General features: G+C 45.0%; 1 protein-coding gene across 11 annotated transcripts in view; it reads left to right on the forward strand.

Annotated features, from left to right (window-relative positions):
- PXK (PX domain containing serine/threonine kinase like) overlaps positions 1-27,008 on the forward strand; it is a 132,852-nt gene that overhangs the window by 41,054 nt on the left and 64,790 nt on the right. For all 11 annotated transcript variants that reach the window (XR_003856611.1, XR_003856612.1, XM_029600960.1 and 8 more), the window contains 6 exons: positions 5,279-5,353; positions 9,637-9,741; positions 16,254-16,355; positions 18,905-19,066; positions 21,040-21,157; positions 24,851-24,929. Coding sequence is in view for 9 of the 11 variants with exons in the window: in XM_029600960.1 (XP_029456820.1) it covers positions 5,279-5,353; positions 9,637-9,741; positions 16,254-16,355; positions 18,905-19,066; positions 21,040-21,157; positions 24,851-24,929 (641 nt within the window). In the remaining 2 variants the exon portion in view is untranslated. The remainder of the gene's footprint in view (positions 1-5,278; positions 5,354-9,636; positions 9,742-16,253; positions 16,356-18,904; positions 19,067-21,039; positions 21,158-24,850; positions 24,930-27,008) is intronic.

Raw genomic sequence — 27,008 nt, forward strand, 5'->3', positions numbered from 1 at the left:
TTTTAAATGAATTACTTAAAGACTGTTATGTTTTTTTGGCCAGGACTCACCTGACAGATGGTTCTCACATGCAGGACACACTGAACATGTGACCATCATGGGGCTAAATGTAAACATGCACTCTGCATCCACAGGAATCCCCTCAACCCCCAGCAATGTGTGCAGAGCAGATCTAGGGCATTACCCTGTACAACTCGCCATACAAAAAAGATATTCTGGTTCTGATGACATCTCAGTAAGAGCAAAACAAACTCCCTTTATTACAAGGCACAATAGCCTTCCTTATGAAAAGACAGTAATTTACCACTAATGCATATCCTATTGAGAAAACACAACAAATAAGATTGATACAAATGCCTACATGCTAGTAAAATACTTCACCTCGGTCACATACCCAGAACTGACCTTCACCAAATACAGAAAGACCACAAATTATAAATATGGAGACAGAAACTGGAATGGAAAACAAAAAAAGCCACAGTGCACGCAGTGCGAACCTGGAGAAATGGAAAGAGAAATATAGCACCTAACAGACTCTCAGGATTTGCAATAATGCACACAAACTAACCTGCACAAAGTTACACCTGTATTATGGAACACACTCAAACAGTAACAACCCTATCTAAGAAATACAACTATTAAACCAGGCCCTAAACACTAATACATGTCTTATTGGGAAAACAGAATAAGCCAAGCTGCTATAGAGCCCCACATTGTAAAGCTATACTAAAAATGTTACAAAACAGCTGCTGATCAGAATAATATCCAACAATTAAAAACTCATAAAATTATTAAAACATGTCCAAATATCAATAAAGTATTTCAAAACAGCAGACATTGCATAATATCCAATAATTAAAATGGCAGTCAATCAAGAAAAATAAATTTAAAAAGCCACCTTTACTCTCCCTCTCCTGCAGCTCTCCTACTCCTTTCCCTTCCAGGCCAATAGCACTCATCAGAAGCAGCAAGGGCTGCTGAAGCTCTGTCCTCACAGTCCTCTTCCTTAGCGCCCACAACCAGTCTCACACACACACACACGCACACACCCACACCCAATTAGACCCCATGACCAGTCTCGGTCTCTCTCACACCAGTCATCTTCCTGGCCAGTCTCTGTCTCTCACACAGAAACACATCACCTCCCTGACCAGTCTGTCTCTCAATCACACACATGCTCTCTTATGTACAAGCTCTCAATCACACACAAATGCTTTCGCACCCATTCATACCCACATACCGATTCACACCCACAAGCTCTCACCCAGGCTTCCATTCACACACACACACACACAAGCTCTCACCCAGGCACCCATTCACGCCCACACACACAAGTTCTCACCCAGGCACCCATTCACACCCACACACAGAAGCTCTCACCCAGGCACCCATTCACACCCACACACACAAGCTCTCACTTAGGCACCCATTCACACCCACACACACAAGCTCTCACTTAGGCACCCATTCACACCCACAGACTCAAATTCTCACCCAGGCACCCATTCACACCCACAGACACAAGCTCTCACCAAAAATCTCTTCTTCCTGCACTGCAGGGATGGGCTCCAGTTCCTCCACGGCTTTACTCCAGTGGGCTCCTGTGTTGGCCTCATTCGGGTTCGGGTTTCCTCTTTGCCGCCACGGGGATGGGCTCCCATGGCGGCCTCGGTCGGGGTCGGATTTCCTCTTCGCTGCCACAGGGATGGGCTCCTGTGGCGGCCTTGGTCGGGGTTGGGTTTCCTGTTCACCGCCACGAGGATGAGCTTCTGTGGCGGTCTTGCTTGGTCGGGGTTGGGTTTTCCTCTTCACCGCCAAGGGGATGGGCTCCCATGGCGGCCTTGCTTGGTTGGAGTTCAACACTGCCATTCCTCCCACCCCACCCCCGGGCCATGCAATGCCTGCCTTACTGCCCAATCAAAGGCTTCCTCCTTTCTTCCTACTCCCACTGGCAGGTAGAAGGGAGTAGGCTTCCAATTGGCCTGCGTGGGGGCAGGCAGAATAAAGGAGACTTCCCATTGGGCAGTGGGGATAGGAAGAAAGGAGGCTTCCAATTGGCCCGTGGAGGCTGGAAAAAGGGAGAAGGAAAGTGCAACGGGGCAGTGGGACACTGGGAGACGCGGCACACCTGCCGGGGCTTGGCGACACACTGGTGTGTCTCGACACACCGGTTGAGAATCACTGATTTAGATCAATATAAAGTATGCAGAATTGCTCAGAATTTTAATATTTTTTGCACAGAATTCCCCTAGGAGTACCTGGTATTCATTGACAACAGGTGTCCCACAAGGTTCTGTTCTTTCAGCTACCTTATTCAATACTTATCTCAACCCTGTTTGCAAACTTGTGGCTGGCTTACATTTATATTACAGGCTATATATCAACAATATAAAGTTCATTCCCTGTTACATCTGGCCACTGCTACTCTCTATATGAATGTCATCAATTGCTGGCTAACAAGTAACAAGCTAGCCTTAAATGAGTAGATTTCCATTACCTAACTTTCCTGTTGCTTTCAGTTTGGCACGTGCATTATTCCTGTTGTCAACCAGGTTGAAAACCAGGGAGTCATTTTTGACTCTGATCTCTTTTCTTGCTCAAATTAAAACTGTAGTAAAAAGTTCTTTCTTTAAACTCTGATTTTTTCGCAAGTTTAAACCTTATTTAAGCCCTGTTGATTTCTGCACAGTATTGTAATTGCTTATCGTAACAAAATTTGACGACTATAATTCTGTTTATCTTGGTCTCCCTGCCTCCAGTTTAAAGGAATTACAAAATATAGAAAATTATGCTGCATGTGCTCTTACAGGCACTGGATATTCTGACCATATTATACCCGTTCCTATAGTACCTGAATGTAATTCGTTTTGAAGTGCCTGAAAAGCAGAATATATATATCAACTAAATACATAAAATATTCTGGAGTCCCTGCACTAGCTCCCAGTCCAATGGAAGATAAAGTTTAAGATTTTATCTCCAATGCACAAGGTCTTTAAACAATGATGTGCCTTTAAGCATTAACTAACTCCCTTTTGAACCTGTATCAGCCAACTCGAAATCTGAGGTCTGCTGGCCGCTGCCTCCTTAATGCCCCTTCTGTGGGGTGAGTTTGACTCGGAGCCCTTTGTAATGGAACTTTTTGCCCAAGGAACTTTGGAAAGACCTGTGCTTCAGCACATTCCAAAAGTGCCTTGAAACGTTTTAGATCAGAGTAGATTTTTTAAGCATTCTGATTAACATACTATCCATGGGCACTGCAGTATGCATTCTAAAAGGTCGATTTTAAAAGCCCTACGCACGCCAAAGCCGGGAGATACACGCAGGTCTCAGGCCAGTGCACGCTGCACGGATTTTAAAATGCGTGCAGGAACGCGCGAATCTCCCGGTACGTGCACAAATCAAAAGCTTTTTTTTAAAAAGGGGCGGGGCAAGGGCATTCCAGGAAGTAGATTTGAAATGTGCACGTTAAGTTAGGTTAGGAAATCCGATCTATTAACTAGGCGTGAACTGGAAAAAAAGCTAATGTGTCAGCGCGCATATCTAATAAAAATACACCCCACTTATGCGGTAGAGCCGGCATTTGCGCGTACATGCATGCATCCATATAAAATTGTGTGCACATGTATGCGCGTATAGCTGATTTTATATCATACGCGAGTATGTTATAAAATGGCCGTGTCTCTAGGCACTGGCCAACATACGCGCGTACATGTACACCCGTGTGGCTATTTGAAATTTACCGTCCACGCTCCCTCAATGTGTTGATCTATTATAGAAGAAGGTTTCTTTTTTTATGCTGTAAATTGAGCAGTAATCCTATCAGGTCCTGTTATTGTATTGTTTTGTTTTTACTGTAATTATGTTTGCATATTTTATAGGAAGCTAATTTAAAACCTTGGATTTTGCAGCCTATAAATATTTTCAGTTAGGCTTCAAAGTTATCACAATATGTGTATATTCAAAAGAATGTAGCCTATTGAATAGCTGTTCAGAGTTTAAAAACTAACTAACTGAATGAATAAAGTGAGCCTGTCAGCCCATTCTCTTCTTTACCTCAATGAAACAAATGTTGGCTCCACCAGCTGAGTCCCCTCCCCTCTGAACCCCACAAAACAGGTAGAAATTGTTGCAGGTCAATTGGCCCAAAAGGCCTCTCTCCTCCCCTCTTTCCTGAATTGTCCAAACAGCCTGAAAATGAAGGTCCTCTGCAACAGCTCCCCACCCCATCAACCCAGTCCTTACCTTCCTGCCCCACCCAGAATCCTGCAGTCCCCTAGCATGACCAGGAACTCGGAGCAGTGGTCCCACTCCCGGTACTTTCAGTGGCATAAGCTACCATGATTACTGCCAAAGCAATACTCGGACAGCAACAGTGGATACGGGGAGAGCCGGACGGTTTGTTCTGTGCTCCTGGTCTTGGTAAGATTTAGGGGTTTCAGGTGGGGCAAGAGATCTATGATTGGGGTGACAGGGGACCTTCATTTTCAGGTGAGTTGTATAATTCTGGGGCGAGGGATGAGAGGCCTTTTGGGTTTATTGACCTGCAACAATTTCTGCTTGGTAGGAAGAGGCATGGCTAGCAGATCCAGCATTTGTTTCCTGGAGTAGGGGAATGGGCCATTAAGCCAGCTCATTTATTTATTTATTTATTTTTGCTCTGAATTGCTACTGGGAACACATTCCCAGATAACCGTAATCCGGCTAGGCAAATAACTCAAATATTGGAGTTAACCCAATAAGTTTAATTTTGGCTAACTCAACTCCTCCCTGAAATGCTTCTCTCTTATCCAGATTTATTTTATCCAGATAAGTGCTGACAATATTCAGAAGTCGGCATTTATCCAGATAACTCAAAATGTTATCTGGATAAATGCCTTTGAATATTGACCCCTGTGTGTGTAAAATTTATTATTGGTTTCTTTTGGAAATATTTCCTTTCCATGCCTTCTTGCAGTAACTTCTGCTAGCTGTTTGCTCTACTGAAACTTGCTTTGTAAATTGAATAAAACTGTGATCAGAATGGTGGTAAGTCCACGCCATTTTCATCACTGTATTGTACCTTTGAATTACTTTGCCAGACTTTTTTTTTTTATTCTTGAATAAAATTTACAGATCCATCTAAACAAAATGATTTCCTGTTTCAAATTTGTCAGTTTCAAATGTGTCAGTTTCAAATTTACCAAGTCTTGACCTCCATGATTAACTTTGTTCTTGTTTTTCCCCCCATATATTGATTAAAATTGGTAATAACATTCTCCTCTTCTTTATTTCTTGCTAGGCTGATCTTGGCCCTGACAAATACTTGTCTGACAAAGATTTTCACTGTCTAATAAAACTTCTTCCCTCTTGTTCTGTAAGTACCGCTTTTCATTTACCTATATGACTGAAATGTGCAGCTGCTACGTCTGCAAACAATACAGAACTGAAGAATCTGAACTACATGCCTCATCTCTCTGCCTAAATTACTTTTCAATGTAAATTCAGACTGCGCCTAACCATGCACACTGTCAAGGCTGGGCGGGCCGGTGAAAGGTATTCCCCCAGCAGGAGCAGTGCAGGGCTCGAGGGTAGAGTACTGCAGGTTCTTCTGCCTGACTGGCCGCCTTCCCTTTGGGTTGAGTCGTTGGTTCTGATGGCTGGCAGGACTTCGCCGGCAGGGCACTTAGCAAGGATTTAGGCAGGAACAAGACAGGCTAAGCCTAGGCAGGAAGGAAACAGGGCAGGTAAGGATACAGAAAATAGGGGAGCTATAAACATAGCGCAAGACAGGAACAAGGTGCAACACGAGGGAAAGCACACCCCAACAAGAAGGGTCACCGGAAGGCCTAACAAAAGCAAGGAATAAGGCTAGGCCACAAAGATAAGATAAAGGCCTAGGTAAAGCGAAGAGCAAGGTTGGAATAGACGAGCAGAATCAGAATGCAGGGCAAAATGGGTATCATACCAACAAACACAAAACAGATGAGCTAGGCCACTGGGAGACCTAGACAGGACAAGGGCAAGGCAAGGAATACACAGATAAATGAGGCCACCAGCAGACCTAGTCAGGACAAGGGCAAGGCAAGATGTACGCATAGGCAAGGCATGGTAATCGTAAGGACGGTCAAAGCAAGGAGCCAGGGTGACTCAATGCTGAGGAGTTGAGAGTAAGGGAGAGTTTTATAGGGCTGGCCTTGCTGCATCATGCAGCCTGCAAGGTGGAGGCTAGAACAGATCTGAGTGTGGCTCAGTGAGGGCCCCTGCTGGCAGGGATGCTGCTTAGAGCCAGTATCATTATACCCAAATTTACAAAAGAAGTAAATTGACTGCCAGCTCTTAAATTTGAATGTAGGTTTTTTTGCATGACCATTTAACTACTGTAAGATTCTGCTTTCTTGGCTGCATTAACCAGCCCTTCCTCTCCACTCCTACCTCCCATAACCCCAGGGCTCCATATTGATAGCAGAAGTTGCACAACTTGACCCCATGTCATCCTTTGCAGTCGAGAAAAATTCTAGACTGATAGAATCTTCGTGTACTATTTCCATCCTGAGTCTAAAAATATCCTGAAGAGAATATGGCAGGAAATCTTGCAGTGAAAGGCAATTGTTTGTCTGATAAACTCCAGTGCAGGGACATGACTAGGGGTAGGTGAGAGGGGCAGCCCCTCCCCCACCCCCTGCCACTCCCAGGGTGCAAAGTCTTTTGAAATGGAAAATGAGTGAACTGCAGGCCTGGACTGGCAGTAGAGGAAAAGCCAGCAAGGGTGCTGCTCTCCTGCTGCCATCCAGGTTGGGTGGAGGGAGAGGGATGTATGCGGTGAGGGAAAGGAGCAAGGATCAGGATGGGGGCAGGAAGATGCAAATATGCTTGCCTGCCCCAGGCGCTCAAATCCCTGGTGAGAGCTGTGCTGAACTCTCCCAGGCACTTTAATTTTTAACTCAGAGTTCTTTGGAAATGCTGACGCTCCCTGCCCCATGCTTTGTGTCGTCAGAGGTACAGATAGTCTGTCTCAGCTGTTTGGCTTGGTTTCAGTGGGCAGCGATTGCTCGGTCACGGGCAGCAGGAAGTATTGCTTGGGTAATGAGTGCTGGCAGGAAATGGCGCACAGTGCTGGCAGGAAATGGCGCACAGTGCTTTTTGCGCTGTGGGACCAGCTCATTTATTACACCACTTTGGACTCATGTTTTTGATGAGGCAGGAAAATAAAGTGACTGCTATGAGTCACAGAAAAGTTGTACTATGTTCTGGGTCCAGTTTTGTTACAAGATACTTTACTGTTCGTGTTGTCTGTGTTGCCAACGAAGTTCAAGCAGGTGGTCCAGAGCTGACTTACAGTGTCATAATTACAGATTGTAAGCAGTGTTTATTAATGCCCTCATTGTATTCATCACATGACTCAAATATTCCATTTTAATCTCAATGTTCTATGTTTGCGCTCTTTTAGTTTCCTTCTACAGATAAATCTAATGCTATAAGGGTGGATTTTCAAAAGGATTAAGCAGCTAACTTTGGGAGTTAGTAAAACTTTGTCCATTTAAACTGGTTCCCCCAAACTGGCTAAGTGTGCAAAAGGCACAAATTTAGCTGGTTAAAAAAATGGGTGGCCAGAGGGGGCGCAGCTTCAGGTCACTTAACTCGTCTGGGCAAATAAAGGCGCTACAATTGCAGGCCTAAATCTGTTCAGCAAGAGCTCAGGAACCTTCTCCCTGAATATTAAATATTAACCAAAAAAAAAAAAAAAGGAGTGCTACCAGTCCTGAAATTTTTTTTTCTTTAATTTATTTCTTCCAAGCACCCAAAGAATTAAAAAAAAAAAAAAAAAAAAAAGTTTCCACTCCCACATTCCTCCCTTTTTTCTGAGGAAAAATCTGCCTCCACACCTGACGCCCTCCCCTCATAAAAAAGGGCCTCCCCCAAGGTGTTCTCCAGCCCAGCCAGGAGCGCACTGGCTTTACCTCCTCTCGGCTTGGTGTCCAGTGTTGCTCTGACAGCAAAGTTTGAGCCTGTGTCCTCCTGGCTGAACTTGGGGACACTGGGGGTTCTGGAGGTGGGGATGGGATCTGGTGGGGGGGGGGGGGGCAGATTTTTATGGAGGGAGGGCAATTGGGTCTGGCAGAAGTTATTTTTTGTTGTTACAATGAGCGGTGGGAGGGAACAGGAGAGGATTAGGGCAGGTTTTCTAAGGACTTAGCAGGTCAACGCTAACCGTCTAAAGGGGAGGTTTACTATACTGCTATATGTTGTTGCAGGAGTGGAGGGGACATTTCTCTGCTATTGGACCCCTCCCTGGTAAAATATCGCAGCTGTTTCCTTGCAATATTTTTTTTATTGTGGGAAAAAGCCTGAAATAAAGAATATCATGGGGAAAAACGCGTGACAGCGGCCCACTTTGCCCAGGGCTGCCAACGCGTTAAAGGGCCACGCGACCCAAAATAAGCCCCCTCTCACCATGCCAAAATCCACCCAAGGGTCTGGTGGAGATCCTGCCCGCCCGTCTGCTACTGTCTAGGTGGCCCAGCAGTAAGTAAATAAATAAAAATAAATGTTCTCCTTCTCAAATCCCTCCCATTTAAATTAATAGCTTCCTCCCCCCCCCCCCTCCAGGTTCCAACACCCCTGACAAGGCATCCTTCTCCCCCCAACATTAGAAGTAGTCCCTGGTCTCTAGTGGCTCCCCCACCCCTGGACCCCCAGCATACCTTGAGAAGAAATGCCTGGGGTCTAGTGGGGCCCAGAGCACCCCTTGGTTTCTGGCCGGTCGGTGCCATTTTTCAAAATGGCACCGACCAGCTTTTGTCCCTCACATGATGGTGGTAAAGAGTGGCCAGCTCCAGTTTGGAAATTTGCGTTGACAGGCCCGGAGCCTATGGGCCACTCTGGGCTCTGCTGGACACAAGGGGATTTCTTCTCATGGTATGGGGGAGGATCTGGGGTGTGGGCTAGATGGGGGGGGGAGCAGGATGCCTTGTGAGGGGGTTTAGAACTTGGAGGGGGACTGTTTATTTAAAGGGGAGGGGTTTGGGAAGGGGACATGTCGTTGCCGCCCAGCATTAAGTTTTATTTATTTCATTTTTTTACTACAGGGCTACCTCGACTAGCAGTGGAGGGGTGGGCAGAAGTCTTACCAGACACCGGGTGGAGGGGGGAAATTTTTTTCCCAGGCCGTGTGGCCCTTTAATTTTGGCGTAGAAGCATCTGGATGTATGTTAACGTCCCGATGCTCCTGCCAAAAAAATAATCTACAGTTCCTGAGTTATAACATGACTCTAGCAAGCCGTGTTATTTTATTAGCATAGGATTACTAATGCATTAGCTGCTTTGCATGTATTACTAAATTTTATGCATGCACATGCAATTCAAAGCAGCTAATTTCAATAGGGGCAGATTTTTTAATCATAATCTCACATGATAAATGCTGTTTGTTTTTTTTTACTTTAATCGCTTATTGCAGCTTAGTTAAGTTTGCTAAATGTAGCCAGTCACGTTTTGATTGGCTTTATTTAGCTGACATTTCAGCTTAAAACTCGACTAAAGATAAATGGTCAAAAGTAACTGCAGCTGAGGGACTGTTTGAAAATCCATCTGATTGTGTTATATGTATTGTAATTCCGAGAAAAGGAAAGTTAATTCGGATCCTTCCCTCCCTTCTTCCAGCACCCCTACATCTACCACATAACTTTTGCTACAGCCAGCGAATCATCAGCACTGGTCATTAGAACCTTCAATGAGAAGGGAACGCTCCGGGACCTTATCTACAAGGTAATTTGTGTTTGATCTTTGAACACTTAATTGGTTTAGACATCGTGAGATATGGCAGAGATCTCAGGATTACAAGGTTTTTTGGTTATCAGTCACGCAGAACTTGTATGAGACTCGCACTGTAACTCAAGGCACAGTTATATGCAGTGCCCCCAGTTTCCTACAGCAGATTTTTTTCAAAATTCTGTGGCAATTATGTGTATAATTTTGCATATGTTTGCATATTAAACAAGATTTTACTTTATAAAGACTTCTTTTCGGACGTTTCTGTGTCCAGTTAATTTATTTGGTCCTTTATTAGAGGAAAAGGGAGCTTAGTGACTGGGGCTGGAGAAGAAGAAGGGGGAAGGGATCTGGGGATAGGGAGACGGGGATTTTGGAGGAGGGAAATGAAGAGCGGGTCTTAGGCAGGAGGTGTAGAGGAATTAAGGGATGGAGGAGGATAGAGACACAGAGAAGAGGATAAAGAGAAGACATGAAAGGAAGGGAGGGATCAGGAATACAGAGGAAGAGGGAGTATCGGGGTTGAGGAAGAAGGGAGGAAGAGGACTGGGTGGAGGAGGAAAGATCTGGGATGGGGATAGGAGAAAGAGGGAAGGAAGAACAGGGATTTGGGGAGATCCTTGGGGCAGGGGGAGTAGGAGATCCAGAGAAAGCAGAGGTAAGCGTCCTTCCCTGCTCCCTCCCACCTGCCAAACCTAGGTCCCTACCCTCTCTCTCTCTCTCCTTTACTTCCGCTACCCCTTCTTTTATAGCCCTCCCATGCCACCTGCCCATCCACACTCCCCCATCCTTCTCCATCTTGTCTTGTACACAAACTGTTTCCCCAGCCCCTTTCCCGTGATGCCTCCAACCTCTGTCCCACTCCCCCAGTCTCTCCTTTTCCACACAAACCCCATCACCTCTTTCCCTTGTTGCCTCTCTCCCCATCTCTTTCCCCTGTTCTTTTCCCTTTAATTTGCATTTGTTACATCAAATAGAAAAGTTGAACAAGGGAGATGGGGGGGGGGAGGGGGTTGTGTGTTCCCAGAGCTTTCTTCTTTGCCTCACTTCCTTATTTTTGTGGTTTGCTGTTAAGCCAATGAGGATTCTTTTTTTCTTGTTAAATGATTATAATTGTTATGCTGTTCCCATCGTGCTTTATTGTAATGAGAATAATATAACCATTAGAATTCAACAAGAACAAAAGAAACATAAGGCGTAATAGGGAAACACAAACTAAGAAAGGCAAAGAAGAAAATCCTGGAGCCCCCACCCAGCTTCTCTTAACAGAATTTCCTCCCCATCCACTCCCTGTGCTGGGAGGGTGAAAGGAAGGAGAGTAACAGCAGCTTGAGTCCCGTCTCCCTCCTCTGCTGCTTGGGCTGGACTGCTGCTCTCACCCACGGGGCAGTATATCCTGTGGTTGAAAGCGGCAGAAGAGGACGAAACAGCCTGATATGGTGTCGCCCTTTTCCTCACCATAGAATTGGCAGGCATACCTGGGGAGGGAGGGAGGGAGGGAGAGAGATAGATCAGATATCGTCAGCTTGTGGGGGGGGGGGGGGGGGGGGGGAAGGGTGCTAAGAGAGAGACCTGAAGTCGTCAACATATGCGTCGAGTGTATGGAAGAGACCGATGTTATCAGCGTGCATTGGGGAAGGGGGGAAGAGGCAGGAGTTTGGGCAGCGTTGGCGCCGTACAGCAACTTTTCACAGCACAGCGGAGGGCGCCCTGGTTTTCTGCGGCGATGGCATGGAGACCAGCAAATTCCACAGGAAGTGGCATATTTTGCAGCCCCTTCTTGCGGCTGTGGAATTGCAGGAGACCAGGGGCCCTGCCTATAGGGAGTGAGGGATCCTTTGCATCTTCTTGTCCACAAGTACTGTAGCAAATTGTAGAAAATGGTTCCGTAGTGCAGACGTTTTTGGCTTTGTAACTAGTCAGACTGGGTGGGCCTTTTCTGTTAATTTATAAATGATGATGATGATATTAGGTTACTGTGAGGTAAATGGAATCTTTGCAAGGGCTTATACCCTTTATTGGACCGATATACAGATTATGCAGAGATTTTGTTTCACATGAGTTTCAAGACAAATGTACTTCTTCATTAGCATCTGATATCCAAATGGAGCTGAAGCAGGGACTGCTGTGCTCTGATGTTCATTGATGATAACATCTCTGGATAATTTGGATGTTGCCGCATTTCAAAAAAGATATAGTTGCGATGGAGAAGGTACAGAAAAGGGCAACCAAAATGATAAAGGGGATGGAACAGCTCCCCTATGAGGAAAGGCTGAAGAGGTTAGGGCTGTTCAGCTTGGAGAAGAGATGGGTGAGGGGGGATATGATAGAGGTCTTTAAGATCATGAGAGGTCTTGAACGAGTAGATGTGACTCGGTTATTTACACTTTCGAATAATAGAAGGACTAGGGGGCACTCCATGAAGTTAGCAAGTAGCACATTTAAGACTAATCGGAGAAAATTCTTTTTCACTCAACGCACAATAAAGCTCTGGAATTTGTTGCCAGAGAATGTGGTTAGTGCAGTTAGTGTAGCTGGGTTCAAAAAAGGTTTGGATAAGTTCTTGGAGGAGAAGTCCATTAATGGCTATTAATCAATTTTACTTAGGGAATAGCCACTGCTATTAATTGCATCAGGAGCATGGGATCTTCTTAGTGTTTGGGTAATTGCCAGGTTCTTGTGGCCTGGTTTGGCCTCTGTTGGAAACAGGATGCTGGGCTTGATGGACCCTTGGTCTGACCCAGCATGGCAATTTCTTATGTTCTTATGCTCCATGTAAAAAAAAAAAAAAAAAAAGCATAACAAGAATCAATTTTATCTCACAATAACTTAACAGATAATGGCAAATGAGGCCTGCTCACTTACATGGCTGACCAGCTGCCAGAAATTTGCTCTACAGAACTATTTTGGACAGTTGTATTGTGTGGATGAGAAAATGTGAAGGATCCCTTGCTCCTTGCAGGCAGCTCAGGGGCTGACAATACTGTAAAGGTTGAAGGATTGCTTTTTTGTTTTCTCCTGTTGGATCCTCTTTCTCATGAAAAGTTACCATTGTCCCAGGTACTTTTCCGATTTGCCAGCAGTACCCGTATCAGATAAGTTATCTTAATTTTTAACCGAAAAGACAGGGTCCGGAAGCCGAGCCCCTTTACTTAATGAATTGTTGAATAAGACAGAAATTGATTGGAAGAGCAATGCTTCCATGCAGGGGGCAGGGAGATGACATTTCCTGCCCTTCTTATTTTGTAAAAGGTCTAAAAATAGTAATGGAGAAAGTGAGATTGAGCATGGACAGAAGAGAGAATCCTTTTTTTGAAAGGCTGCAGCTGATGGGGCAGACTTTAGTTCTGGACTCGTTCTTGTGCAACAGGAAATTGACTTAACACAGATTCCCAGCAGAGGAGCGGTAGAGGGACTGGGAAATGACTTTTTCATTCTTTTTTTTTTTTTTTTTCTTCAAAGATTCTCCTGTTTTTTCATCCGGTCCATTTTCAGTTTTATTAGAAAATCTGCATTATCTTCGAAAAAAACAATTACCATGTCTCTGTTCTAATGTGAAGGGTTCATACAAGTAATATTCTGAAATTACATTTTGATGCAAATAGAAGAACAGTTCTTACTGCAGAACGAAAGCGGAACTTTCTTCAAAAGTGATCACTTTACCTTGGTTTTCCTTTAAGAAAAAGTGGGGCTTGGGTAAAGGACCCTCTGGTTATATTCTTCCTGCTCCCCCTGCAATTTCTCTACCTGAGCACCGGTCTGGCGCTGCTACAAAAGAAGACAAATGAGATTCCCCACCCCCCCTTCCAGCCTCCCCCAGAGCTCTCATAGGATATCAACCGGTAAATTTTAAAAGGAACGCGTCTGCGCCCAAGCATGCACGTAATGCAGCGCAAGCGAAAATATGCCTCGTTTTATAAAGTACGCGCGCAGCATGTAAAATACTGTTGCCGTGCATACTTCTACAGCCTTTACACGCGTATCTTGCAGGGGGGAGAGAGAGAGAGTGCCTCTGTATAGGGTCAGTCTGACACTTATACACACACACATATATATATATATGTATGTGTATGTATGTATGTATGTGTATGTATATATGTGTATGTATGTATATATGTATGTATGTATATATATATATATATTATATGTACCACTCTAGAGGGGCACTTTGAATCAGGGTGGGTTTTTGGGAGGTGGGTTGGGGTTAGCGGGGGTGTCACAGACACATTCAGAGGTATTCACAGTAAAATTGATATCGGTAAAGAATTATAGTCCTTAAAAGTGATGAAAAGAAGTAGATTTGTACAACGCAGCTAGCACTGCAATGCACAAATCAACTCCTCTTGTTAGACTTTTCATCACTTATAAGGGCTATAATTCTTCACTGATATCAATTTTACTGTGAATACCTCTGTCTGTAACAATACTCCCCCTAACCCCAACCCACCTCCCGAAAACCCACCTCAATTCAAAGTGCCCCCCTAGAGTGGTACCCGTATATAAAGTGTCAGACTGACCCTATACAGAGGCACTCTCTCTCTCCCCCTCCCCCCCCCTCCAGGTTCCTGCGCCTCATGTGGAGCACTAGCAAAGTTACGCAGGCAACATACGCACATTGCCTACATAAAATTTGTGATTATGTGCGTCAGTCTTGGACCTGCCCCCGGAACGCCCACAACTTGCCCCTTTTCTGCCTCCTTATTCTGGGCGCGCGTACATGCGTGCGCGTGTGCCCTTCTTGGCTTCTTAAAATTTGCATTGCTTGTGTGCGGCCCACATACATGCATATGTGGCCGTTTTTGCATGAACAACGCTTTTAAAATCGACCTCTAAGTGTATTAGTTGCTAGACTGCAAAGAAGAAATAATTTCAAGAACTCCTGATTGTTTCCTTTAGAACCATTACAGTTCTCATAAAGGGTCTAGGGGTGAGAGACTAATTAGATGGAATAAATGGGAGGAAGTGTCCCTCACTAAAACTTGCTGAGTATCTTGACGTGGTGAACCTGGTGCCAAAACTCAGCCGGGTGACTACTGCTGAAATGTGATGGAAAACAAAAAGAAAATTTCTTTCTGGCCGCACTAGGAGCTACTAAAGGTGGAAGTGAGGGTGCTGAATCTTTAGGTGAAAATAAAGACCCCTGTTGCAGCTGTAGGCCATGGTGAACCTGTTCATGGCCCCACTGCATCAATAGATAGACAACAGAAGTTAATAAAAAAAATGAAGAGGATTATATACAATTAGGTGAACCCCTGAAGATGAAAAGAGATGTGTACAGCTGTCTTTATGCTTCACACCTTAAGAACATAAGAAATTGCCATACTGGATCAGACCAAGGGTCTATCAAGCCCAGTATCCTGTTTCCAACAGCGGCCAATCCAAGTCACAAGTACCTGGCAAGCACCCAAATGCTAAGTAGATCCCATGCTACTGATGCCAGTAATAGCAGTAGCTATTCCCTAGGTCAGCTTGATTAATAGCCGTTAATGGACTTCTCCTCCAAGAACTTATCCAAACCTCTTTTAAACCCACACACGTTAACTGCACTAACCACATCCTCTGGGAACAAATTCCAGAGCTTAATTGTGCATTGAGTGAAAAAGAATTTTCTCCGATTAGTTTTAAATGTGCTACTTGCTAACTTTATGTAATGCCTCCTAGTCCTTTTATTATCCGAAAGAGTAAATAACCGATTCACATTTAACCTTTCTAGACCTCTCATGATTTTAAACATCTCTATCATATCCCCCCTCAGCCGTCTCTTCTCCAAGCTGAACAGCCCTAACCTCTTTATTTTATGTATTTATTTGTTTATTTTATTTAAAACCTTTTCTATACCGTCATTAAGATAGGTACCTTCACAACGGTTTACAATAAGGCACAATCATTAATGTTAGAAAAAATAATGAATTTTATCCACTAAACAGGTGCAAACAATTTACGGTAACGTTGTTTGTTATAATTACTCATAGGTGGGTGTGATACATCATGTCCATTATTTTTAGTGACAGATTAAAATAGATCATTTTAGCCTTTCCTTGTTATATTGTGTATAAAAATGACACCCTATGAACGCCAAAAGGAGGCTGTCTTTGGCACAATGCCAGTACTAAGGAGAGCGTTAGCGGTAAAGGTGAGAGAGAGATTTGGGTCATTCCCAGTATACCCTGGCTTATGACTGAGGTTCATTCCTATAAAGATATGCACAATAGAAACTCATTGGGAGTCACTGCCCAATGAGAAAGTATACAAAAGCAAAAAAAACCCAAAAAAAACCCAACTTTCCAAAAGAACGTAATCGTCCCTTGTTTCTTCCACGCTGTTCCTATTTTATCAGCTGCGGTGCCCTGCTTGTGTATGCACCACAGGTTCATTGTTTATGGCAGGAAAACGCTTGGGTTGTTTTCCTAGTGTTCTTGGCATCTTCATTTACTGATGAAATGAGCCTCTTCTCCCAGCTGTCCCTGGGAACCCATGCCATTTGTAACCACTTTGTCTCCTCTGTTCAGGCAAAACCAAAAGAGCCGTTCCTCAAGAAATACTGCAGCCCCAAGAAACACCAGGGGCTTGAACTCCAGCAAATCAAAACATTTGGAAGACAAATACTGGAGGTAAGAATTTTGTTTTTCTCTTTGTGCTTATTTTTAGCAATGAAAGCATTTAAAATAGTATTATTGGCAGGTAGGTTTATATATGGTCCTTTTCAACGAGCATTTACGAGCAGGCTGTCGCTGGGCCAGCTGGCGCCCTGGGCAGTCTGGGGTACCGATGATGTGGCGTTCCCTCTCTGATGACTCTGCTGCAGTCCAGCATTCGCATAAGAGGTAAGAGACCGCTCCTGTCACTACAGCAGTGGCAGGGAGCACTGGTGCCCTCTCCCCCCACACCCTCTCCAGGTGGTTGCCTGTTTTGCCAGTCCCTTCTGCCAGCCCTGTTTACAGATTGTTCTCATGAGGTTTAGAGGAAATGTCATTGGATTATAGCTGGTATGCGGAGGTCCTGCATTTGAGGTTGAAGAGGATTGTCGCTCTTTACAACAAATATGAGATGTTTTTTAAACCTGTGATTTTAACATTTATTGTAGTTTGTATTTGACTCTTAAATGCAAAGCAGAGTATAGAATAAAGATTAAGTTATTTGTGGTGTTTCTCATAAAAGACCAGAAAAAGGAAAATAGATTTTAAATGAGTTGATTAGTCCCCTTATCCAGGGTGTTTTCCTAAAGCATTTTATCTAAGAATGGAGTTAAAAACATAGAATATGATGCTAGATAAAGGCCATAAGGCCCGTCTTGTCTGCCTGTATACCTCCCTGCAATAAGAGTAACCTAACTCTCCGTCGGGAGCAGGCAATTGCGTTTGTGACAGGCTGACCATGGTGCTGGCAACTGGAAGGAGAGAATCTCAGAAAAAGGTTTGTGAAAATACCTGCCAGACTGGTAGTTTTTTGGTTATTAGCCAAAAAATACTCCTGATGGGCGCCAAGATTTCCTGTTGTAACCTCTCTCCCATATCCTGCATTTACCGAGTGAAGAATTGGTGATCTCTATTCACGCAGCCAACATTTCAGACAGATGGGGTCTCCTTACTTCACTGTGGCAGGTTCTCCTACTGACTAGACTTTGGGAGTTCCTACACCTTTTAGTACCCCCCCCAGGTACCTGAAAATCCTGTAGAGAAGCTCCTTTGCAAAAATAGAATACTCCCTTTTCTTTTCCCTATAGGCACAGATTCCTCATTTGCCCAGTGTGATGTGCTTTTCTTGCACCTTTGGTAAAACTGTCTGGACAAGTCAGTATAATTCTCCTCCCTGACGGATCACAGCAGGCGGCTGTGTGGGTTTCCGATGCCTTCTGGACAACCCTGGTTGAAACTCTTCTGCTCCAAGGATAGGATTCTTTCCTTCCATGGAATTACCTGGAGCCAGAGCAATCCTGCTGGGCTGGCTGCATAGATCACTTGGGTCTTTTTTTCTGCCATTATTTAATATGTTACTTTCTTTCACCTCTTGGAACTCTAAATCCTACTTTGTCTTCAATCTTAGGGGCAGATGCAATATTATTCGCGGAAAGCAAGCGCTGCCTTTTCAGCGCCCGCTTAACGCACGCATGGCGCCCGCAAGGGGGGATGCCATGCAAAACGCAAATTAGGGGGGGTCACGCTAGCAAGGAGGCGCTAGGGTCGCTAGCGCGACCTTACGCCTCCTTGATAACGCGACCCCGCGGTTACCGACAGTCTGACGGTTATGAACATCAACACCGCTAAACTCGGCGTCTGTTTTCATTACTGCAGCCGGCCGGTTATGAAAACCGATGCCGAGCATATTGGTGTCGGTCTTCAAAGCACCCGGCAGAGATTTTTTTTAATCTTTTTTTTTTCCTTTTTTTTTCCTTTTTGAAAAAGTACAGAAAAGCTGTTTTTTTTTTCCTGCTTTTCTGTACTTTTTTTTCAGTGCGCTCAGCTATTAACGCCTGCTCCAGGCAAGCGTTAATAGCTGAGCGATAAATGTGCGTCTGAGACGCACATTTATTTTTTTGCATTTGGAGTGAATGAGTAATAGCCTCATTCACATGCAGGTGGATTAGCGCCTATCTAACCCACGTCCGACAGCTGGTTAAACAGTGTGCTCGGCTGAGCGCACTGTATTGCATCGGCCCCTAAGGATGCTAAAAAAGTGCTATGGGACTTGAAATTTGCTTTGCTTTCCTCTCCTTTATTTCTTGTCAGAGGGGACCCCCTGCATACGCCAGCTCCCTTGCTGTTTTTGTGTGGCTCCCAACCACGCTCAGTCTTCTGGGAACTCTAGGGGGTATCTATATATCCTCACATGCACTGAAAAAAGGTGCACTTACAAACAGAACATGCACATACTCCTTATTCCAAAACATGGGACACTTTTATTTAGCGGGTAATTTAAACGATCCCTACACTGTAAGCATCAGCTTTTGTTTGATGGACTGCTGGAAACCTGCCTCAGTGCAAGAAGCTTTCCACTCCATCTACAGAAGAGATTACACGGTCTCATCTCTGGATTAATCTTATGTTGGTGTCACAAATGACCAAGAATCTAGTTCTGTCTAGGTCCAATGCTTCGCTATTTAGTGTCTTAAAAATTTGTGCATTTAATACATTTTATATTTTTTCTCTTGTGGTTCATTCAGGTGCTAAAATTCTTGCACGACAGAGGATTTCCTTATGGACATCTGCATGCATCCAATGTAATGCTGGAGGGGGAGACCTGCAAACTGCTAGATCTGGAAAATTCTTTACTGGGGCTTCCAGCCTTCTATAGATCGTATTTTTCACAATTTAGGAAAATTAATGTAAGTGGACGGACAGAAATATAAACTTGCATGATGGACCCAGCGAAAAGATGTGGAAACCTGCCAGGTGCTTCTTTGTAATCGTTGCCAATTTTGATTTTTCATTTAGTGCTCTCAGAAGCTCCAAGTCCCATACAAATTGAGAAAGAGCACTTGTAGGTACCCGAAAAATACAACACACAGATAATGGTTAAATGTATAGGTTTGAGGGGTACACTTTCAATACACGTGTGTACCTTTCAGCCCACACAGACTAACCTGATTTTCCAACATAATCTACCCAGATAGTTTGTGCTGGAAGATCAGGGCCCAAGTGAATAAGAAGTACATGCATACCTTGTGTCATCTGAAACAGGATCATAAAATCCGCACGTGGAGTGCATGGGTACATTTTTGAAATTTTAATGTAACTTTCTCCTTTGCCCAAGTTACGCCCTTGGGAACACCTGTTTTACTGCAACTAGAAATAAATGTATAGTGAGAGTATGAGCTTACTTTAGCCCTTATACAGATTCAGCCATTCTGGCTGCAGAACCCCTGATTTCTTACTTGCGTAGTTTGAAAATGTATCCTTTATCATCAAAGCAGCAAGGCTAATCATCTGGGCTACTTCAGGCTGCTATGGCCCTTGGTGTCTCCTGCACAGAGAAGGGGGTCGCGTTAGCAAGGAGGAGCTAAGGTGCCAATACACAACAGAAGACCAATTAAACTGGCTAATTTGTTTGGAAGGGATTTTGAGAATTTTATTGCAAAAAAAAAACCCCCACGCCTGCTGTAATTTGAATTGACCACCTGGTTAAAATAAAGTCCAGATATTGAGAAACATTTATATTTCCCATGTGAATTTGCATCTCTTGCACACTCTCAAGCTGATGCAGTAATCTGTTAAGAGCCTGTGCACTGAATTTCAGTGCAGGGTTTTAACACACAGGTTAAATGTTTAACTCCCAAAGCAGTAAGCTAATGCTATGCTAATGCATTGGAAGTTAAAATGTGAGGTCAGCACATATATATAAATATATATATAAAATATATATATAAAATAAATATATAAATAAATAAATAAATAAAACTGACCGCACATTTTAATTTGGGAAGGGAAGGGGCTGAACAGGAGATCGTAAAGGAGCGCATATTTTGTTGTGTGCCTGTTAGGAGCATTTCTCTTGTTGTGCTCCTAGCTGGCTGTATGGCCGCGATTAGACTTAAAAAAAAAAAATAAGCACACTGTCAAGCCTCTGCCGCTTGTCCTCGTGGCTGGAAGGGAGCTCCGGCAGTGAATCCAGCGTTAGAATCTTTACTCCACCTTGACCAGGAGTAAAGTTTCTAGCATTAAGAAAGTGTGTGCTCAGCCAGTGCACCTTTCTGCTTTGGGAGGGAATGCTTTGCACGAAATTTCCATGCGAGGACTCTGAGCTGACCACACCTTTTTAACCCTCATTTTTTGAGCGTAAAACTTGTTGCTGCATCGACAGTAAGGGTTAAGTTCACAAAATGTGCATTCAAGAGCAGGTTTATCTATGTGTTTGGGTGAATGCACCTTTCTGCATTGGCCTGTCTATCAAAGAGGTCAGCGAGAGAGGAATAAGAAGGCCTCAAGCTGATCATTTGCTGCTTGGTGTTTCAGATCTTGTTGGATCTCTGGGTTCTTTTTTTTGGGACACACAAAGTAGTAAGCACATTGATATCCTTACTCTCTTACTAGAAAAGGAAATAAAGGCATAAACGCCAGTAAGCAGATACTGAGTTAAACTTAACAGCTTTGGAAGTTTATAAGAAATCTGTTTCTAAATTTAGAAGCATGCTAAAGTAATTAGAGATCAAAATAAGTCTACAGATTTTAAATTAGAAGAGAATCCTTTTTTCTTTTTTTTAAAATCATTCCTTTATCCTGTGAAACTTCACTCTTTTGCTGTAAAATCTACAATAAATCTGTCCCGACTTAAGCATTTGTTGATGTTTGTGTTTTTCAGACTTTAGAAAGTATAGATGTGCACTGCTTTGGTCACTTACTGTATGAAATGACATATGGCAGGCCACCGGATTGCATCCCTACGGACAACTTCCCTCCTGCACCATCACTATCTGTAGGTAAGGAGGAGGTCGTTCTTTCTGTGTGCAGCAATCCAAGGATCTTAAAGCAGCGTTTTAGTTCTCTAAATAGAAATATTGCCTATAACTTCTACAATTAAAATTTAGCACAATACACTCTCAGAAAGGAAAAAAAAATCCCTTTTATTCTAAGGGATTGTGGGCTTTGTTCTGGGGGCTGTGCACCATTCTCCCCTGGACACTCTACTAGAGGGGAGCGCTTGTCCCTGCGAGGCCCTCCCAGCTGGCAGACTGGAAGAGAGTCCCTAACTCTGCTGGTGCACCTGCTCCTCTTCTTTTTGAGCTCCTTTAATTACAAATCAAGCTTTCAATGCTGCAAATAAAACATTAGGAAGGGATACTGCTTTTCCTTCTGTCCTTGATTATTTGTCACAAACTCTGATTGTTGAAGTCCGTGGCATATTTTGTGAATAGTTGCAAAATTGCCGTGAATATCTGTGGCATGACCACCTAGCCCTGGCAGCTTTAAAAGGCAGACTCTGTAAATGGCCTCTGACTTTATGATGTGGTTTCTTTTGTGACCCTTATGAGGAGAGGCTGTGTATACCCTGGAAGAGAGGAGGTGCAGGGGAGATATGATACAGACCTTCAGATACCTGAAAGATTTTAATGATGCACAAACTTCAAACCATTGTAGAACTAGGATTCATGATACAAAACTCCAGGGGGGGGGGGGGGATGACTCGGAACCAGCATCAGGAAATATTTATTCATGGAGAAGGTGGTGGATGCCTGGAATGCCCTTCCAGAAGAGGTGGTGAGAACAAAAACAGTCAAAGGAGCATGGGATAAACACTGCGGATCCCTAAAGGCTGGAGGTTGGAAATGAAGACGTGGGTGCACGGGGGTAATCTGCACAGAATAGCAGTTACTACCCTTAACTGAAAGGGACAGGGATTACTACCCTGATGCTTGTGACACAACTGCAACACCGCACTCTGCTTCAACGGTGGGGGAAAAAGGGGATTTGGATTCATTCGATAGCTAACCTGGGCCCCGACTTTTACGGTCTGGGGTGCAGACATAAGGGATAAAGCGCAGGACTGCTGCTTATGGCCAGGTTCAAAAGCAAAGCACGTTCAAGCAGCAGTGTCTGAATTATCAAGACACCCTGTAAAAATATTGCTAGCAGTAATTTTGTTATGGGTTTGGCAGTTGCTTAGTTTTGATTGTAAATATTGCTTGGATTGTAAATATTGCTTGGAGGTAACCGGCATGGAGCGGCAGTTACTACCATAAGAAACTTGCTGGGCAGACTGGATGGACCATTTGGTCTTTTTCTGCTGTCATTACTATGATACTCAACCCTTCAGTATCTGTGATTAACATTAGCGTTCTCTTCTGGAAGCCTTGTATGCCATTTGATGCATGAAAAAGATTTAAAAGAATGACTCAAAGATACAGACTTTCTTTTTTTTTCCCCCAAACATTTGTGCTTAACTGTTGTTAATGTAAACTCAAAATAAGATGTATTGTAGCTTTAAAACGATATTTTTTCCAGCTAGTCTGCAAGTGGTCTGCTGAAATGCTTCCATTTGTGAGTACATGGGTCTAATACAATGTTACACATTCCTCTGAAGAAAAACTGAGAGAGAGAACCAGCAGGAAAAAGGAGGTCATTGGTGAGGCCTCACTGGATTGTAAGCCCTCTGGGGACAAGGAAATATCAACAGTACCTGAATGTAACTCACCTTGAGCTACCATGAAAAGGCATGAGCTAAATAAACAAATAATAAAGTACTGTGTTCAGTGCTGGAGATCGTATCTCCAAAAGAACAGAGACAAGATGGTAGCAGTCCAGAGAAAGGCAACCAAAATGATGTGGGATCTGCACTGAAAGACTCATGAGATGAGGCTGAAGGATCTAAATATGTGTACCCTGGAGAAGAGGAAAGACCAGGGAAATATGATTCCGACTTTTGAATACCTGAAAGATATTAATTGTGCACAAGAATGTAACCTCCTCTGATGGAAAGAAAGCTGTAGAACTCTACTGGGGTGGGAGCTAGAGTTGGAAATAATGTCGAGAAATATTCCTTCACAGCAGGGATGGTGGATCGTGGAATGCCTTCCCAGAAGCGTGGTGAGGAAAAGAACGATAACTGAATTCAAAAGGGCATGGGATAAACACAGAGGATCCCTAGTGGCTAAAGGATGGAAATGAAAAAATGGGGCAAGCTTTGTTCACTTTGGGGTAGATTTTCAGAGCCCTGCTCGCCTAAATCCGCCCAAAACCGGGCAGATTTAGGCGAGCAGGGCCCTGCGCGCCGGGAAGCCTATTTTACATAGGCCTCCCGGCGCGCGCAGAGCCCTGGGACTCGCGTAAGTCCCGGGGTTCTCGGAGGGGGGCGTGTCGGGGGGCGGGCCCGGTCGTCGCGGCGTTCCGGGGGCGTGTCGGCAGCGTTTTGGGGGCGGGTACGGGGCGTGGCTACGGCCCGGGGGCGTGGCCGCGCCCTCCGTACCCGCCCCCAGGTCGCGGCCCGGCGCGCAGCAGGCCCGCTGGCGCGCGGGGATTTACGTCTCCCTCCGGGAGGCGTAAATCCCCCGACAAAGGTAAGGGGGGGGGTCTAGACAGGGCCGGGCGGGTGGGTTAGGTAGGGGAAGGGAGGGGAAGGTGAGGGGAGGGCAAAGGAAAGTTCCCTCCAAGGCCGCTCCGATTTCGGAGCGGCCTTGGAGGGAACGGGGGGAGGCAGCGTGGCTTGGCGCGCGCAGGCTATACAAAATCGATAGCCTTGCGCGCGCCGATCCAGGATTTTAGTGGATACGCGCGGCTCCGCGCGTATCTACTAAAATCCAGCGTACTTTTGCTTGAGTCTGATGCGCAAGCAAAAGTAGGCTGATCGCGCTTCTTTTAAAATCTACCCCTTTAGGTGTAACATTTCTGCACGGAGCGGCAATTATAACCCTGAAAGCTTTACAGAGCAGACTGGATGAGCCATGTGGATCTTTATCTGCCATCATGTATTATGTCACCTTGTTTCTGCTGATCCAAATTTGGGGCTCCATGGCTCAGTGCTATGCACCTGTGCTAGAGCTTTTCAACAGAGCCAGCCGGGTACCTTTTACCTGTGGACTTTGCACCAATTCTCCTGGGGAAGAAATAGCTGCAGAGATTTGCACCTGATTTTTCTGCCGATAATTTTTCCCCTGAAAATCCATGCACGTGATTTTAAAAATTCAAAACCGAACAGATTGTTGCCTCCCCTGACCTAACCCTGCCTTTGGTCTCACTTGCTTTTCCCGTAGGTAACAATAGGTGCCTTGTTGATCATTGCACATACTTTTACTTGCATTCAGGACGGGCAATTTCCAGACAGTCCTTTACCCAAATAAATGGCTTTTGAAATTTGTCTTCTTAATGGTGCATTAGTATATCAGCTGAACACGGCTGATGCTGCAACTTCATAGCACGTCAAAGTGTCTTGTATGTCACGTGTTATTACAAAGCATGTAAATGTTGGTGTATATTTGTGTGCATATGTATATTGTATGTACATACATAGAGAGGGATATGGTGTCTGCATACATTGAACACAACACACTTCCTTTCTCTTCCCACCACCCTGCTGGAGGGATCGCACACGTGGCATGGATGTTTTGGTAATATCACGCAGAGCTGGATGTTTTGGGTGTGTTGCACGTAGGGTAAAATCTGAACTGGTTTTCTTTCAGTATCTGTGCTGGAGTCCACCTTGTCTAACGAGGCCAGTAAAACTGGAATGCCAAGTATCTCCCAGCTCTTACAGATGCCGTAAGTCTATTTGTTTTTCTGCATTGTAACCATTGTGGCAGCCTTAAAATAAGGAAATGATCAATAGAAAGTGTAAGTCAGAAGAAAGATTGGTTTTCCACAAATCCATTTTCCTATTGTTTTTTGTAATGATTTAAAAATTGTGTAAAATAAATTCTTATGGTAGAAAGGATCATCATCATATGCTATGCTAGAGAACCAAATTCACCTTTCCCTGTACGTACCAGGATCAGTCCAGGCCGTGGGTTATGTCCCCCTTCCAGCAGATGGAGTCAGAGCAAAAACTGAGAGGGTGGTCCCTCATGACTGGTGCGCCCTCCGTAAACCTTCAGTATTTCTCTGACTCCAGCAGATTCGGGTTGCACCTTCGGTTCTCCCATTTTCTTTCTGTGAGAATAGTCTTTGTTGATTTATTTCTCCTGTTTTCTTGTTAACACTTTTTACTTGGATGGATCTTATTTAAAAAAAAAAAAAAAAAAAAAGAGAGGCAAAGGCTTTTCATTGTAGCTTTGCACTACTTCTATGGGCTGTCCTGCTGCAGGCTTGCAGGCAGAGCTTTCATTCAGTGGCAGACCTGTCATCTTTTTTATTTATTGCTGTATCGTTTTCGGGGTAAGTTTGTTAACTTTCCTTTTACAGGGCTGTCATTTGCGGCCTTTAGGGGTGAAACTGGTGGTCCAACCTCTCTGCCTCGATATCGACCCGCTGCCCAGAGATGTCGTTTCCTCAGGACAGCCCCTAAGTTTCAGAGACGCGACATCCCTCTGGCTTGAAAAGAAAAAAAAACGGAACGGGTCGTTAAAGTTAGTTTGATTTTGTTCCTGCTATCGAAGATTTTCAGAGGTCTGGGTTCCAAGCCCTTCTTTACTTGCCTCCATGCCGCGGCTGACGCGATGCAGCATCTGGGGGGAGCCCGGATCGTGGCTTTCCCGGGAAGGCCTGTGTGTTCTGTGCCTCCCTGGTGGGGAGGGCACCTCGAGCCCTAGAGGGCGGTCTGTTTCACGTGCAAATGCGCACCAGGCTCTGAGGAGGACGGCCCCGTTCCCGTCCAACGCGGGAATGGCAGCCATCTTGGATCCACTTCTTGCTGCTCCAGCGCTGCCTCCCGGGGATTCAGACCCGGATGGACCTCATTCTCCTCCGGTTCTCTTTCCGGCGCACCTCCCCGACGCAGAGCCGCCCTCAGAGGACCCTCCGCCCCCGCCCTCCCCGGTCATCCCTCCCCTGGACCCTTTTTCCACAGAATTTATTCTGCTGATGCATGGGGCTTATTTGGCAAGGGTCAGCCAGAACCAGGATGCGGTTTTGGCTTCCCCTCCTCCTAAAGTGGTCAGTCTGGGGGAACTCCCGGACGTGGCAGGGGGGCCTTGGGGATCGGTACCGTCTCAGCCCGGTACAGCACCAGTATTCTGGCCCTGCCGTTCCAGTGGCCCCTTCAGGATCCTCTAGGGTTCAGCCGGTTGCCCATCCAACCGGTCCTGACCCTCCACCCCCGACGGACCCTGCAGTGGACCCTTATCTAGGTGACCCGACGCCCTCGGTGCAAGTCAAAGGGGATGTTCCTCGGGTTCTACGCCTTTTCCAGAGCAATGAGATGGTTCCACTTATCACATATGTCCTGGCCGGATTAGATATTGAGGCCCCCCAGGAGGCTTCTGCCACCAGCACTGCACCGAAGAGAGGGGATCCCGTCCTACCAGGGCTCAGGCCACCTTCGAAGACTTTCCTTTTCATCCTATGCTCTTCCAATTGCTGTCCAGGGTGTGGGAGACTCCAGAGGCCTCTCTGCGGGTTGGCAGAGTGATGGACAGACTGTATCCACTCCCCAAGGAATCCCTGGAATTACTTAAGGTACCGAAGGTGGATGCGTTGGTATCCGCAGTCACAGCTAGGACACCTATTCCTGTGACTGGAGGAGTACCCGTCAGGGATGTGCAGGACTGCAAACTTGAGGTGTATTTGAAGAGAGTGTTTGAGGCGTCCGCCTTGGGAGTTCAGGCTGCTGTTTGTAGCTCCCTGATGCAGAGTGCATGACTCCGGTGGGTTCAACAACTACTCGGGTCTCAGGACCTGCCTCCA

This window comes from Rhinatrema bivittatum, chromosome 4, assembly GCF_901001135.1.
Source record: "Rhinatrema bivittatum chromosome 4, aRhiBiv1.1, whole genome shotgun sequence".
Classification (NCBI taxonomy): Eukaryota; Metazoa; Chordata; class Amphibia; order Gymnophiona; family Rhinatrematidae; genus Rhinatrema; species Rhinatrema bivittatum.